The sequence below is a fragment of the Triturus cristatus genome, chromosome 7 (genome assembly GCF_964204655.1).
Source record: "Triturus cristatus chromosome 7, aTriCri1.1, whole genome shotgun sequence".
Classification (NCBI taxonomy): Eukaryota; Metazoa; Chordata; class Amphibia; order Caudata; family Salamandridae; genus Triturus; species Triturus cristatus.
Window position 1 is genome coordinate 1,832,911,650 of NC_140590.1, and position 17,886 is coordinate 1,832,929,535.

The window sequence follows — 17,886 nt, forward strand, 5'->3', positions numbered from 1 at the left end:
GCAGCATTAAAACGGGCATCAATACCACCATGCCATGCATTCCAATATTATATCAGGAATTACAATAGTTATGAAAAGTATTATTACCTGCTGCCCAATTTCTGAACCCCTTACTGTAGGTACCCTCTCTAGTGTAACCTCTAGAAAGGAACGCCTGGCACCAAAGGAGGTCTTTATTGGTGCCAATGTTGAGCATGGTGGCATGGTCTGCCGGTGAGTGCTTTTTAGTGGCCCAGCAGTGTTGATATTGATCAGGGGCATCTGTCTTGGTGGGTATTTGAAAATTTCTAGTGATACTCAAGAGTCGTCGCATTTGCTAAAATTTATGTAATAGGATATTTAGTAAATCTGCATTTCTGCTGGACCAGATGTAGAGTGTAAAAGCATTTGCACTGATCGACCTTTATTTCTCCAGAGTAAACTTTTTCACCCTCTGCTTCTTTGCCTAATACGAAGTCGTCTTTAGCTGTTTCGAGGTTGAGAATCTAATATGTTTGTGTCTAGCTACAAGCTTATATCCTTAGATAGCAACACCCACCCCTGTGAGCTCATTTACCCCCACAAAAAGTGTGCCAAAGTTTAAAAATGTAAATACCTGTTACTAGTACAAAACCATGAATGAATGTTAGCTTTTGTGAATGGTGCAATGTGTACACCTATGTTACACTTATTTCTGGGATAAGCTTTGTGGCTTATCCCACTTGCTCTAGTTTTATTTAGTGAAGGATGTTGTGTCAGTGCCCCTGAAAGCATGAATTTAATCCACTTTGAGTGAGCTGTGAACTTTTTTAATTATCTTGGCTTTGAGGAGTCGGACAGTGATTTTGTCTAAATGATGCCCAATGTTCCTAATAATGCTATTAAATCATTTAAGCCCTCTGCCGATAACTATAATTGTTAAAGGCCTTCTTCACAAGGTAGAAGCCTGAGACACAAGCTCAGAGCTATGATAAGGAAGATGGCCCTTACCAAATGATAACGCCCAAAACCGAAGAACTAAACTGCTATTATTCCATTCCTCTCAACAACTGAGGAATTTCCAAAAATAAACAGCGAGAAAGGAAAAGACATACATTGGTCTATAAGAGCCAACAGTTTATTGCAACTATTATAGGGCGTGCGCCACTTTAGTATTTTTAATGGAGTCATCAGCTTTCCAATGTTCTGATATGGAGTTATAGCCCCCTTGATGGTACAGTGATGGTATATTGCTTGTACACCTCTGCCCCACAGTAGTTTAATTAGGTGCCAGGGCTGGTAGGTCTGTCCATTTCATTTGTGCTCTTATTTCTTGTGTTTAGATGTGTTTTTGTTATGGATTGCTTTTTACTTTTTGAGTGTAAACACGTACTGTATGTTTTCATTCTAACTTTTTATTGTAACTAATACTTTTGTACATTTATCGCCTATTGCAAATAAAAACATTGCTTGGATTGCCAATGCCACAGTTATATACTTTGCCAATGTTAGTTTACTTTGTTGTGTTTAAGATGTTGAAAATGGCAATTTGTTTGTATCATTTGCAAATATCTGTCTGGTCCTGCAAATAAATATTTAAGTTCTGAAGTATTTCAGTAAACTAAAAACTTACAAGCATCCAAGTGGAAAGTGAGATATGAGAACCTAGCTAGATGGGAAGGGAGGGGTCTACTTAGTGAGTAAGACGCACCTCAAATAGAGAAAAGAAAATACTTTTCTTGAGTCCCCTCACTCACCAAAGTTTTCCCCTAGGTGACATGCTTCATCATTGGGGCCATCCCAAGCATCTACTGCATGGGGCGTGCTGCGACTTGCGACAGTTACGTAGGAGCACTATTTAGTGAAGACTATGTGTAGTGCAGTGAGAGGGGAGTGGTGCGGGCTAATTAAAAGTTACCTAGCTAGTGAGCGTAAATGAGTTTCTCTTGCTCCTAGTTGGTAAAGGATAAAAAGGGGGTTTAATAAAAGGGAGGAATTAGGTTATAATGTGCTAATAGTCCCTAATATTGAAAGCCAACATGTTTCGAGGTTATCCCCTAAACCTGTTCTTCAGGACCGCATGGGGACCAGCCCCATGTGTACCACTCCGTGCAAAGACCTAGAACCGATGGGAACCAATAGGTCTAATTGACAGAGGCAAGCAGAGTCAAGGTTATTTAGGGTCCTCCACCCCGGCAGACCATGAGGCAAATTTTGAGTAACTACTAAATACTACACGTTCAATCTAACCGTATGTAATTGATTTACGCTGACACTAATGTGCGCGTTTACTTTTCCTTTTTACTTTATCACCTTATTCTAGGTCTTTGCACGGAGTGGTACACATGGGGCTGGTCCGCATGCGGTCCTGAAGAAGAGGTTTAAGGGATAACCTCGAAACATGTTGGCTTTCAATATTAGGGACTATTAGCACATTATTACCTAATTCCTCCCTTTTATTAAACCCCCTTTTTATCCTTTACCAACTAGGAGCAAGAGAAACTTCTGTGAATACCAAAATGGTAGTAAGTTTAGGATTTTGTCTTAAGTTAGTTCTGTGAATCGGGCCCACTGGGTGTGTGGATCCATCTGATACAAAGACAAACATTTATGGTCAAATAGTACAAGTGAATGTATATGCACTTTATTGTGTATGCATATCCATGTGATAATAAGACAAACATTTACTATCAGATAGTACAAGTGAAAGTGTGTACACTTTTTAAAGTGTATATATCCATGTGAAAAAAGATAAACTTTTCCTCTCAAATAGTACAAGAGGGCATGTGTACGTTATATAGGGCGTGTGTATCCATGCGATTAAAAGAGAAACATTTCCTGTCACATAGTACACGTGAAAATGTGTACACTATATAGAGTGCATATTTTCATGTGATAAAAAAGGAAACTTTTATTGTCACATAGTATAAGAGGGCATGTGTACGTTATGTAGTGTATGATTATCCATGCGATGAAAAGACAAACACTTGTGGACAGATCACGATACGGCTCGGAAAGCAAGAAGAATTCAGCTCACAGGCTTTCCGAGCCTCATCGCAATTTCAAAACCGACAGTCTCATTACAATGGAGGCTATCTGCTTTGAAACTGGCCAGACATTCCAACTGGCTTCCGATGGGCTCAAGGTGCTTGTCTGCCAGTGGGAACTGGCATGTAATCCCTTTGAACGGCGTTCCATGCCGGGTTTTCTGACATGAAAAGTCTGTCAGAAAGCGAGTTAGCAGGGCCCCCTTCTTCCTGCGGACTCTGGTTAGGGGCCAAGGGGGCATCTATGGTGCCCCACTGTTTATCCCTGCACTATGTGGCAGGCCCCTTGAGGTGCAGGAATGAACACAAACTTCCCAGTTTCTGACTGCAGCACAAGCTCCCATACAGAAAAGGAAGGATGCAACCACATCATGTCCAGTTGCATCATAATTCAGCGGTTGGGACTGCCGACTGGAGTACAGTCGGACCCGTATCTGCAACGGTGTCCTGATAAGGCCCTTACTGTCACATAGTGCATGAGAATGTGAGTGCACTATATAGGATGCATAACACCATGCGGGTAAAAAGATAAATGTAAGTATTTGCATGTTTACATTCAAGGCTAAAAGCAAAGTATGATGTTATCGACTTCCAGGAGTTAAAGTATTGTCTACATACTTCAACTTCAACAAAAAGAAACACGTTTTTGATGCACTGGCTCAAAACTGATATTATGGTGCCCACAACTTGAGAGGCATAAGTTGTGAGTGAAAAGGTTACTCTAACATGTAATGATTGCCATACCTTTCATTGGTAGTTCCTTCATGGAAGGATCTGGCAAAACCCACAAGTGCATATTTGGTTCAACAAGGCTGAAGATTTTTCCACAGGCCCCAAGTTTAGAATAGCACATTAAGTGTCCTATATAATTAAATTAGATAGTTGTTTACTATATTCAGTGCAGCCAACTGACCCATCCTTTGTTTGCTGATTTAAACCTAGGAGAGCATCCTTTTACCATATGCATTTTTGGAGTCGTTCTCTTTCTACAATGCAGTGAAATGTTATGGTTTCTATCAGGGAGCGGTGATTTCCTTGCTATATATACCTTTGTATCTGAGAAGTGCAGAATCTTTTAATATAGATGTGGTCAATCATTAAGTGAGAGGCTGACATTTCTGGCACTTAAATTACTGACAGTGTATATTAATGCTGAACCTTCTGGTGCCATCTCATCTTCGGTTTGGACAGGATGTTGGACTTCACAGAGGTAGCGGTTTACACTCACATTTGATAAAGGATGCAGGTTCTGGGAAGCATTCTGAGTTTTTTCAGTACTTACATCACATGTTAGTGACAATTTTGTAAGGAAAGAGTTATAAATGCTGAAGGTTGTCTTTTTGACATATGCAGTCATAGGACTGGCCGTTTCACTTTGTGACCAGGATGTGCTGAACCTCTTAGTATAGATGTGGTCAGTCCACAGTGAGTAGCAGACATCCACCACACTGAGGCAGAACCTTCTGGTCCCATAGGATCCTGGATTTTGACACGATGCTGGACTGCACAGCAGTGGTTTATTTGCTAAACAGCCGCGGTCCGTGCAGGTAACAGCTTACCTGGCACCACCGTCCCACCGTTGTTACCTGCACGGACCATGGCTGCTGCTGAAAGTTAGCATGGCTCGGGAGCCATTCTGTTTTTATTTATTTGGAACCTAAATCACCATTTAGTAACAATTCTGGTAGGAAAGATTTATTAGAGCTGAAGGTTGTCTTTTTGGCTCTTACAGTCTCAGAAATAGTCTTTCTTAATGGTTAGATGATGTGGGAGCCCATGGTTGTCTGATACCAGTGTGTTTGATGTGGCAGGAGAAGCTTTTCCTCAAGCTGTTCACTCACTCATTAATGAACACAATATTCCAGTCATCCATTCCAGGACCAAGTTACTCATTTTCCTGCCATACATTCAAGCAATAATTTATTGATTCATCTCTGTATTCATTCATCCATACGTTAACCTACCTATTTAGTCATTCTTCCATTTGTCTAGACACTCAGACAAATTCACCAATCAGTGAAGAAGCACTTGCACATATAAAATTCGAGGCCTATTGACTTTGCCATTGCTTGTTTTGCCTGAAGGCTATATTTAAATGTATTTGATCAATTCATATGCAGGAAGGAATAGATAAAAGAAAATAGATAAACTTCAGTTTTTAATCCATGATTTATTATTCCTCCACAGCAGTACAGAGTCAAATCAAGAAGTCAAATTCTGTGAGCATCATCTCAGGTAGGAAATGTTCTTAGTTTGAAGCCACAGTGCTCTGAATCCAGTTGACGTAGTTGCAGACCTTGGTGTAAACTCCTGGGTAGTTTCTCTGAGCACAACCAATGCCCCAGGAGACCACACCCTGCAGCTGACCATTGCAGACCACTGGGCCACCGGAATCACCCTGAAAGAAAGAAGACAATGTTCATAGAATGTTGAATTGAGAATACTATGTGCAACCCGAGACTAATGCGTGCAATAAAGTCAGCCTATTTGCACTACTCTGACAGAATACGATAAGGAAATCACAACTTGTATCATTCATCACATGTGAGTAATGGTTGCAAGCATAGTATTCTGTTGTATGTGGTCTGAAATATTGATCATTACTTTGGTTGTTAAATCCCTTTTTAGCCAAATGCACTTTTCCTAAGGGTCGCACCATACACCACCGCATGTGGCATAGCACTTTGTATAAAAACCCAATCACTTCCCATAATTGATTTGTAATGCCATTGGCAATTTTTTTTATTTATTTGTCTTCGGTCTATGCATGCATTTATTCATGAAGAATGTTGATTTGATTGCAGACTACATCACACAAGGGTCCCCAAGATGCTCGAGGCACAAGTCAACAGACGTCAGTATTGTGTCCAGGTCTGGAGACCAGTTAGCGCTGCTTGTGCTCAGTGTTATTGATATTCTGGCGTTAGAGGAATGTTAAAGGGGGTTCTCTGTAGCTCTACAGAACGCATCCGCACGACTCATCCTGGACATACCTCGACACAGCCACATCTCTGCCCACCTGAGAGACCTGCACTGGCTCCCTGTCAGCAAGAGGATCACGTTCAGGCTCCTCACCCACGCACACAAAGCTCTACACAACATGGCCCCGAATACCTCAACAACCGCCTCACGTTCTACACACCCACCCGCCAGCTCCGCTCCGCCAGCCTCGCCCTAGCCACCGTCCCTCGGATTCGGAGAACAACCACCGGAGGAAGATCATTCTCCTATCTGGCAGCCAGGACGTGGAACTCTCTCCCCACCCACCTACGACTTACCAAGGACCATCTCTCCTTCAGGAAGCTCCTCAAGATCTGGCTCTTCGAGCAGTAGCAGCTCCCCCCCCCCCCCTCCCCAGCGCCTTGAGACCCTCACGGGTGAGTAGCGCGCTCTATAAATGTTCATGATTGATTGATTGATTAGAATATAGCACATCTGAGTGATTTTAAAGGTACCGCAGGGATGAGAGAGATAAAGCCTAGAGTGGGGCTTTCCAGTACTGAGGAGGCAGTGGGGCACATAGTAGCAGTGAGGCAATGTGATTACAAGCCTGATGGATTGGAAGAAGCATAAAGAGAGATGGTCTGAACAAAATCAAGAGAAATTACGAAAATATCTGAACTGTAGCTGTGAACCTTTTAAAGGGACCTTGTGTGTGAAGGAGGAGCAAATTGACATGGTTGAAAAGACCAAGGATAGCAATTTCTAACCTTTTTCAAATGGTTTTGGTTGAAACCATGCTGGAAGGTGAGGTGCACTGCAACAAATGTCCTCTTTTCATCGCACAATTTCCCCACAGAATGTGAAAAGCACCTTACGCCCTATTCCATCACTGATGTATTCTCCTGAGAATTGAGTCGGGGTCTGATCCCGACCCAGAATCCAGACACAGTGATCCTGTTAAATGAGGTTGTTTAAAATACATCTATTCTTCCCATAGTAAGGGATAGTAAGGTGGCCTCACAGAGGAGGAAAGTGAATGCATCCCAAGGCCTTGTTCAGACGGTATTGATGCATTCAGTGCACACTGTGGCAAAACCAGAGGCACGCTTATCAGCCAGGGATCCATTCCTAATTCAGTCCTTCCTCAGCTCCTGCCAACACAACCCTCATTAATGTGTTCTTCTACTAAACTCATTGCCTTTATTCTGTTTCTAAATATTCCTCTCACGTTCCAGTCATTTTCTTCTCCACCAAAACAAAACCCTAGAATAAGAGTCCATGTTCTGCACAAGTGCACCTGTGCCCTGGACTCTTCTTGGTAACACAAAGGCGTTAAAGAGGCAGACAAATACGTATTGAATATCACCTTTGAGTTTTGTTTCCTCTTTGATATTTTATTTTATTTTGATTTAATATTTTACCCACTATTGAGTCCTGTCTATCAATTAATTATTACTCCAGTTTCAATGAGCTGCATCTACTACAGATCCAACCATGATGTGCAATGAATTATGTACGTTGTGCTGGTGCCGTGTGAAATACCTTAGAATGTCACATACCTGGCAAGAGTCCTTTCCGCCTTCAAGGTATCCTGCGCAGAACATGTTGTTGGTGATCTGCCCTGGGTAGGAGCTGGTGCATTGGCTGGTGGTCAGGATTGGGGCATTCAGGCACTGCAGGGTGTTGGGGTAGTTTGCTGATGAAAAGTGGATAACAAATTAATTTATGTTGGCAATAGAAATATAACAATTTTTGTCCTGCACAACATATGTCCTAATGTAGATTATAATGAGAATAATAACTGCACAATAAAACATCTAAACAATCAAGAGGATAAGATGCCTTGTGGAGAGACCTTCACGATTTGATACCGTGCATTACAGTAAATTGTAGGACATTTTTTTCACCTTTTTCTCCATTTCCTCTAGACTTTTGGCAGAGGTTAGAACCAGCAGCAATGCAGTACACAAAGAGGTTAGTTATTAATATTATTTTGCTTTCCTGTCATACATTATTTGCCAGTGTAGAATGTCATTGATTACCCGCACACTCAACAGGTGAATTGACTTCAAAATTAAAGACTAAATACCTCCTATTGTATGTCGATTAGACTTAATTGGAAGTGGTGATCAACAGTATGAGACTGCTCTGGGATAAATTCTGGCCCTGAGCATTGCTCTAATGAATTTTCTGTAAGGTATTGACCTGCCATTTAATAGTGAATTGCACATCACCCCCCACTTATAGTTCTTGTTAAAGATAAATCCTTGTCCCCTAGAATACTTACAGCCACTGCCGGACATGTTGCCCCATCCTGAGATCAGACACTGGGTTCCAGATGCAGCGCAGCCTGATGGGAGGGCGACGGCCTTGACGTAGCTGTTGAGAGTCGCGGCTCTGGACAGCTTGATCAGCATGATGTCATTGTCCAGGTTCCTGGAGCTGTAGTTGGGGTGTCTGATGACCTTGGTGGAATCAATGAACTGTTCGGTTCCTTCATTTGATGCAATGTTGTGCTCCCCAAGTCTCACATTGATACGTCTGGAACAAGAACCAAATTAAATATTGCCTTTTAATTCTTTATAGCCAAAACAGCAGTTTTATACATCCTAGGCCCGATGTACGACCATTGGATTAAGCGCCTTGGAATTTGCGACAAATTGTGAGTTGCAAATTGCGAGGCGCTAAATCCAATGTACAACAGTGTCAAAGGCACTGTTAGCTATTCCCAATGGGGTCGCAAAATGCGAGGGTCATCAATATTCATGAGCCACTCTCAATTTGCGACCCCATTGGGAATGGCCAGCCTCACAAGGATGGTGGCCTGCTGGGGTCAGCAGTCCACGGTGTCTGTGACTGCTTTTCAATAAAGCCGTTTTTTTTTTAATGCAGACCGTTTTCCTTAAAGGTCTCTGAGACCACCGCCTGCCCTTAAAAATATTTTTCCTTGCATTCACAAAGGGGAAGGGGTTCCCTGCTCCCTTCCCATTTGCAAGTGCTTTACCACCATTTCTGAGAAGGGTGGTAAACCGCGACTTTTTTGCGACCGCAATTGCGGTTGCAAAAGAGTCATACATAGCTGCGGGACTAGATATTAGGAAGAGACACCCTTGGTACGCCCCTTCCTAATTGAGACTCAGTATTCCTGTTTTGTGAGTTGCAAATAAATTACGACTCGCAAAATAGGAATAGTACATGGCCACGTCGTTGTTTGCTGTCGCAAAGGGGTCTGCAACCCCCTTGCGACTGCAAAAAACGGTCGTACATCTGGCCCGAAATCATTTAGCTGTCTTGAAAATGTTCTTCTATTTGGTTGTTTTCTTCCGGGTATGTTTTTTAATAAGGTAAGAGCAACCCTCACCAACTTAGTTAGTCTCTTAAGTACCATACCTCCTGCAAACAATGTCAAGCGTGTGAGACTTTTTTATGAGATATCAAGTGTTCTATGGTGAGCCCCAAGAAAGCACCCATTGCAGCCAGCCCTGGCTTCCCATCTGCATATACATAACTACCAGTTGTGCAGCAGGGTTTGCTCCTTCTGTTTGTCACCCACCACGAGACCAGGCTTCCTTCTATCCATGACAGGAGATTGCGTCCTTGATTGACTGTCAGACTCTGATCACCTGATATCCAAAGGGTACTGCTGTCTTTGAAAGCCTTATAATTGTTCTCTCCACAGTTTTTCAGTGATTGCCTCAATAATGGTTGCCTTGATAGAGGCCTTAAATAATTAATTTCCTTGGGGTCTGCTGTTATATATTTTATATTATGTGTGCCACCACTGTATGGTGTCATGTCTTGTATAGGGAACAATCTGAAACTACCAAATTACCAATTTGAGTCTTTGAGTTGCCAGTAAATCCACCATTGTCTTTGGATAACAATCTGCTGGCAGGGCGCTCAAATGCTGCTTCCCCGACCGGCCCATGAAACCTGCTAACAAGAGTGAGTGTTCCTAGTGAGGTGGTCAGATTTGTTCACTTGCCATCTGGAGCCAGAACTGATATCACTTGGTGTCCTCGTCAGAATATTGTTGACCTTACAACAGTATTAGTTATATATGTTCATATCTCATGCATTCTTCAGACTTGAATGGCACCACTACATCCCTCATCTGCCAAGGATTATACGCAATTATTCTCTATTTCTATTCCACTATCCAGTCATGAAATGTGTCCATGTGCAATGGGTATTACAGAAGGGGGCACACAAGCATCTGCAGCCATTTTAACAACACGGAAGAGCCCTCGAGCACAGAAGCAGCCAAAAAATACCCATTAAACTCAATTCTTACAAGAGGGCTTATAGACACTTTTTCAGAAATGAAAAGACTTTTGGCTACACCGTGGAATTAATACATGAGCTAATATGGTCAATTTGGAAGCTTCTCAAGTTTAGGTAGAATAATTATACCCATATGCTCAACTATTGACTGTCCTGAAGCATATGCTCAAAGGTTCCAGGTTAGAACAGCTGACATGGCTCAATGCCAAATAAATAAATGAGCCGCTGTAGGTCAATAATTGAATTGAATTATATTAATAACAAAGATTGGGTTTACCCACCTTTCCCTAGATACTCTATGAAATAAAAGTACTTCCTGCCCTCACTCCTAGGGCATCTGCCAGATGTCCTGCTTTTAAGTATAATCTAGATTGGTCTATCAGGCGAGGACCTGCTGTTCTTAATGGAACTGAAATTGTCTTACATTCAGCTTGGGTGATTACTTTCTTGCAAGTTGAATTCACTGAAAATGTATACTCTAGCCAATACCATGCATAGCTAAACTTCAGTGGACTTACGACTGGTAGCAGTGAGCAGCCGACACAACCCATTGGCTGTTGATGAGAGACCCGCCGCAGAAATGGTAGCCGACATTCAGGGACACCTGGTAGGGGAGCGCATTCTTCCCACAAGTGTAGCCACCAACAATTTTATCATCATCATCAATGGGGAAAGCGGCTGAAAGAGAGGCAAGAAATATACCAAAGGTGAATTAATTTATGAAATACTCCATTGGGCGACACATACACCATCACCGACATCAACTATGATGATGAGGTGATAAATTCAAAATTAGCAAATAGCTGCCACACTTTTCTTAAAATATCAGATTCTGCTAGATGAACATAGGTGAGAACGATCTGTAAATATTGAATTTTCGTAGAGATAATTTGCATATTTGTTGGTCAATTGAAAAGCTGACTGAATGTAACTCTCCAGAAAGATAAAAAGGTGAGCACAAAATTGTTATAGTCGGTTTCTGAATGGGTGTGTCATAGTAACTTGGGGGCTTATTTACAAGCCCCTTGCACCACCGGAGCATCACTTTTTATGATGCCCTGGAAGTAAAGAGAGCAAACCCATATCTACGAGGCCACGCAAAGCCACTTCGCATGGCTTTTCATGACCTTGTAGATATAGTGAAAGGCGAACACAGCGCAAGTTGCTGTGTTGCCGTGCCCTGCATCAAGGAGGCATTCCATGGGTGTTGCAGTGGGCTTTCCATTGCAGCACCCATGCAGTGCCGGACTGGAAACCAGAACTGGCCCTGGCAAACTGATCAGCCGGCCCCCCTGTGGGGCAGGGGGGTGTGCGGCCGAACTGTTTGCTAGGGCCGGTTTCGGCCGATTTTGTTACAGGGAGCCAATATTGCTGACCTCCGGTAACAAAAACGGCCCCCCAGTGGCCCAAAACCGGCCCCCACCCTTGCGGCCCACCAGGGAAAGGCCCAGTGCCAGCTACAGCCAGTCTGGTCCTGCAGCCATGGGCTTTGGCACATTCCCAGATTTACAAGGATCTGTAAACCTGGCAAAGGGTCAAAACTCTCTGCCTCCCTAGGGGAGCCATAAAGAGGAGACATATCTTTATTTCTCCTTGTTTTTTCCTCTTTTCATGTGTGCTGCACGTAGGAGGACAAAGCCTCCATAGATTCTTTTTTGAGCAGGAAGGTTTCCTGTCTTGCACAAAAACAATCCTGCCAACAACTCAGACAGCTTTGCAACATGGTGCAAGGGGCCTGCATTGGCTCTAGGCACCAAATTGTGCGCTGGTGCTGGCTGAAAGGAGGGCAATGCACCATATCTTGTAAATACGGTGCCTTCCTGCCCTATCGAATTGGCATAGGACAGTGCAGCTAAAAGACTTATGGTACTGCCCTATGCCAATTCATTGTAAATTACGCCCCAAGTGCATAAGACTGACACAAAAGGCTACAAAGTTCAGTGCACTGCTGTGGTAACCATGTGATGTCCTGAAGCCATCAGGGAACGTGCTGCCCAGAAATATCACCATAGAAAGAACAAACGCTATATTGGTCATGAGGAATTTGTTTTTGGCTAAAAGTCTCTTGAAGCAGTAATTCTCCTTGTCTCGTGCATGATCTGGCTATGCAATAGGCCTATTGGTTTTTCATTTAAGTTTAATTTAAACCAAGCTGAAAAGAGATAACCCGCAAAAGTAATAGCTACATTTCAAAGGTGAATTAATCTATTCATTTTATTTCTCTGTTTGTTGTAATGAATAGCTTTTTTAATATTACATACAAAGCAGCATTTCTCACTTTTTAAAGTAAATGCTATGAATGTTTGGTAGCCAACTTATCAAACTCTCCTGAGTCTAATATTCTAAAGAGCGCTGGCATGTAGTTCGGAAAGGATTTTGGCCCAGGTAGGATATATTTTTAAAAAAGAGTATCAAACAACAAGCCATCATATACAAAAGTATGATTAACAACTATCCCCAGAATTTCCGTTCTGAGAACATTTGAAAAGAAAAAAAGAAATGGTATAAAAAACAACAAACTACTCTTCAGCATTCTCATATTCCATAAACACAGAACTCCGTCCAACAGATACTCTACAATGGCCAAATATTAAAGCATAATTCATGTTTTTCCATAAAGTAGAGAAGAATCACAGTCATTCACCATTTAGAGTTAGCATGTCTAGTTTGTATACTCAGAGGCGCTTATAACGCTGGACACCCAGCTACATATATAAACAACTGTTTGTTCATTCAACGTAGGTGATTGGGTGAAGGCTTGATCAAGTAAAATGGAACCACAATTGCCAGTGAGGGATGCACCACAGTTGTGTGACTCCCATTAATTGCACTCTAATCACTATTTTAGAGGGGCTGTAGAGAATGAGGTCTGAACCATTCTTAAAGAAGCTGTTGCAATATTTGATTAATATAAGTTTGTTTACATTGATTCACTACCATGAAACTCAGTAATGTTTCATGGTATTCTACTGTACACTAAATCACTCAAACCAATGTAATGGCTTGTGGTGGTGGACCTTCACTCAGTAGTACAATAACTTGGTGAGTAGTAATAATGAATTCAATGTACCAATCAGAAGAGCAGGTCACACGGTCCAGGACTCATGACCACTTTACGCTCCATAAAGTTAAGGCGGCCGTGTGTGGCCTGTGCGGATGCCAGTTTTCTGTCAATGGACACAGAGTTGGATCTCAATAACTTCCAATGTGCTTGCTGATCAACCTTGATGATCTGCGGATTGACAAATTTGACCTCCATCCTTCACTTGATGAGTAGTGATGGATCCAAATCAATATATTTAGCAGAAATGTGAAATGACCCATTCAGAATAGCAGGTCACACATTCAAAGACTCCTGAACCCTTTTAACATTGGTGAGCTGCAGATTGGGAAAATTGACCTCCACCAAAATGGGGAGAAAACCCTGCCTTTTGAGAGTGGATTGATGAAGTTAACTTCCCCAGTGACATGTGGTGTAATGCTAACTCACCAGCAGCCCCCAGGAGGGCACAGATCAGAAGGAACTTCATGGTTGTCCTGTGAGTGCTCGCAGTGTGATTCCCCTGCTGGAGATCCGGGTATTTATACCCAACCAGACCCAGCTTTATCTGCTTCTTTCCAAGGCTACTTCTATTTTTGTGTGAAGCAGGTGATGATATGGAAAGAAAATGCATATAATGTACTGAAGTTAGTAGAATACAAGATCAATAGGTTAATGATTAGCTGTTTGTTTTTCTCTCAAACTTTGCCCTTTATTTAACCACCATCGAGTGACTGCACACTAGGAGTTCACCATCCAATGATGAGCTGCACTGAACATGGCAACTGGGCACACCAGATGGCAACACCTGCACGGATAGGAAGGAGCTAAACCCATGGTCTCTTCTAAGTCTTAAAAGGAATGAGGAATAAGATTTAGATCAAAGCTCAGCCATTCATAATAAGTTATCCAAAACACATAACTCACTGTTCCATAATATTCCATTCAGTGTCTGGCTCTCAAATACCAGCCCCCCCAAAAAGGTAAACTATTAGCATGATGTGAGTGAGGAAATCACTATTTTAGATCTGTCTCAGAAAGCTAGTGTTAAAAGATATGAATATAGATCAAAACTGAGCATTTTTGTTATCTTCACATATTACAACATATATATTATGTATACCACAAAACTCAAGAATACTTGACACATTTAAAACAAGCATTAACAAAGCCAATGCTTTTACCAATGCTGTGCAATGGTGTGACTGCTGAGCAGCATGGCTAAAAGTAGAAGAAAAAAGTTTTAAAATGTGCAATGCCATGGTCAATGTTGGCAGGGTGATAGCACTTTTCTTTTAAGTACAGCACATACAGCACAGCAGGCGTTCCACTCTACAAAGTATCTAAAAAAAATCAACAAAGCCAATAGAACTTGCATATGTGAGGCCTATAGACTTTGCCAGTGCAGGTTTAGAAACACTTATAAGTATAAGCTCTACACAGTGCATTGTGCCCCGGGGGGGTGGGGGGGGGGGACTGGAACATGGTCACCATGTCTACTGAATTCTAGTCAATAAGACAATTAATAGTGCCTGAAAACGACAATGAATATCAGATGCGTAATAAGATGCAAAACAAGAAGCAGCTGAAATCAACACTGAAGAAAAAAATTAAATAACAATGATGAATGGGGTCGGAAGGTTGTAATAAACATGAAAACTTAGAATGTATAGATTGTGAATGAGTCCTGTTTAATCCCTGATTAAAGATTCCCCAGCTGAACTAGAAAACGGCATGTCTCTAAGCTTGCGCCCACCAGCTTTGAGGCCTGATGTCATTTCTTTTAGGTAATTAATTACGTGCTAGAAAATTAATTACCGATGACATCTCAAATGGCATAATTGATGATATCACTGATGAAATCATCGATGACGTCTTCCAAACTTCTTTTGTACACATTGCTTTACAAACGGGTATCGCATTAGAGCTCTGAAAGTAAGTACAAAATAGCTCAGAAGAATATGTCATTATTATTGTCATCACAGAAACAATTCCCTTAGGTGCAGAAAGCATATGTAATGTGCCACATTGACTGTATAGCATACACTTCCTGGGTAGCATACTTCACATCAACAATCAACCACAGACATATGTGAAACCCTCATTGCATACAGTATTCAATCTCTATACAATTGCTCATAGCAAGGCAGCTTCATAAAAATACTGAACATCTGTTCCAAAACGAATGCCCTACTATGGACAGTTCTTATTTGTTCCAACCCCTAACAGTCCACAAACCTACAATGGGAAATGAAGTTGATATGAGTACAGAAGTGAGCAGCTTAAACACTGTCCACTCTATGGGGAGAGTTTACGCTCTAGCACACTGTTTGCAGGCAGTGAAACTCTCATGAGAAATACATTTCAGAATATGAAAAAGTATTGACTAAGAACAGTATACAATCTGTGAAACAATTGGTAAAAAATACACTATTCACTTAAAATAAGAAATGTCTGAAAGTGCTGCAGATTAAACAACTTTCATACTGTGGTGAAAACATTACAGATAGCCCACTTTCTAGATCAAAACATGCACATTTGCATATCTTAATACCTGGTGTACACAGTCTTCTATATTATGTAGATATTGTCATGCTGAGATGATTACAATACTTAGTATGATATATATTTATTACCTACTGGCGGTCGCCAGTAGGTAGTTATAGTTAGGAACTGTTATCCATAGGAAATCCGCAACATTCTATTTGGAATAACTTTGGCGCCGGTTGACGAATCTTCACGAAAGTTTCAAAACTGGTGGGGCGCTCTGGTCCACTCCTATCCTGAAAGTCTCGGGGTGATTCATCAAGCAGTGGCCAAGAAAAAAAGGGGTCCCAAAACGTGTTTTCCCCATGCAATTTCTCATAGGAACCTTTAATCGAAGCTACAGCACGAACTGCTCAATGAAATTACACCAAATTTGGCAAAGACATAGACCTTGGTTCACACTTGTGCCTTTTTTTGTTAAATGGTGTAAATCCGTTCAGTAGTTCCTGAGAAAATCAAAATCAGATATATATCTATGGCAGCGGTGGATCCGCGCACCCTGCCGAGCACAAGCTGTATGCTAATTGGCTGTCAACACTCCAAACCAGGAAGTGTTGGCAGCCATCTTGTGGTGCCTCGGTAGAACTGAGGCACAAGAAAGCAGAAGAAAAACCTCACAAAACGCAAAAAGGGGGCAGGGTAGAAACACCCTGACCCCCTAGGACTCCTCAGGGGGTCCCAAAAAAGCATTTTTTAAATAAATCGCTGAGATTCACACACCCAGCGCGAATTTCGGCCAAAATAAAAAGAAAACGAAGCGCTGTCTCCCGCGCTTTGTGGTTAATTAGCCCCGGGGACCGCCACCCCCCAGGGCTTTCAGAAAAGAATGGCGGGGGGATTCACAGCTGCCCTGCAGCCCCAGGGACCGCCAACCCCTGGGTCTCGATTTAATTTTGATTGCGAGGGGGCACACTGCCCCCCCGCAGCCCCAGGGACCGTCACCCCCCGTGGCTTTAAAAAAAGAAAATACCTTGTGTGAGGGGGGCTCAAGCCTCCCCACACGCCCCGGGGAGCGCCACCTCCCCGGGGCTCTAAATATTTAGATTGGGGGGTCTGTGACGGACTCCCCAGCCCCGGGGACCACCACCCCCCGGGGCTTTGAAAATGTGAGGAGGGGGCCGCGTTGCCCCCCTTCTGGAGCCATTGAGGGCCCTGGGTACCGCCACCCCCAAGGGCCGGCTCCTGCAGTGTCCCGGGGTGCCCATCCCGGGGACACTCTAGTTTGCTATGGCACGGCGGGAGCCTCGCGACTCCCGCCCTGCCATGGCAAACTTGGTTTGAATTTCGCTTTCAAAATTCAAAACAAATTGCTTTTCCACACGGGGAGCTGCATCTTAGAAGCTCCCCATGTGGAAAAGCAATGCCGGCTCCCGAAGGACACGAGGAGCCGGCTGGGACCATGGGGGGATTGGGGACCTCCCCACGGTCCCCAACAGAGAGGGCCAGCCCCAGGGGATATGGTCCCCGGGGCCTTAAGTGGCCTAAGGAGGTGGGCAACGCAGCCCCCCGCAAAATAATTTTATTTAAAAAAAAAAAGGCCATGCCCCGGGGGATGGGGTCCCCGGGGCCAATTAAGGCCTCTGGAGGGGGGCCACAAGGCCCCCTTCCCAATTTTTGATTTAGAAAAAAATTAATTGGGGGCAGGCCCTGGGGGATGGGGTCCCCAGGGTCAAAATATTAGAAAAAGAAGGGGGCCACACAGCCCCCCTTCTTAAAACAAAAAAAGAAAAAGACCGGAATGCGCCGGAGGCCACACCCCCGTCTTGCAGCACTCTGCAAACGCTCCCCCTGACGCGTTTGCAGAGGGGGAACGAATTCCCCTTGAATTCCGGGGGTCCCTGCGGCCAACTAGCCCACCAGTAACCTCCAGTATGCACCAGGGGGCTGTGTTGCAGAGAGGTGTTCTAAGGCCACGCCCATTTTTATACCTCTCTGCAACGCAGCTCTGTGGCGCTTACTGGAGGTCGCTGGTGGGTTAGTTGCACCTCAGGGACCCTCAGTATTCAAGGGGAGTTAATCCCCCAACTTAAAACGTGCCACGGTGGGCATTTGCAAAGTGGTGAAGGG

At 43.1% G+C, this 17,886-nt stretch overlaps 1 protein-coding gene and 1 gene segment (V, D, J or C); one reads left to right on the top strand and one right to left on the bottom strand.

Annotated features, from left to right (window-relative positions):
- LOC146813330 (T cell receptor beta constant 2-like) overlaps positions 1-17,886 on the top strand; it is a 934,578-nt gene that overhangs the window by 237,102 nt on the left and 679,590 nt on the right.
- On the bottom strand, positions 5,156-13,798 carry LOC146813333 (trypsin-like). Its single transcript, XM_085620145.1, has 5 exons — positions 13,723-13,798; positions 10,751-10,910; positions 8,236-8,489; positions 7,508-7,644; positions 5,156-5,403 (listed from the first exon to the last, which is right to left on the bottom strand). The coding sequence occupies exons 1-5, from the start codon at positions 13,760-13,762 to the stop codon at positions 5,254-5,256; spliced, it is 741 nt and encodes a 246-aa protein (XP_085476271.1). The 5' UTR covers positions 13,763-13,798; the 3' UTR covers positions 5,156-5,253.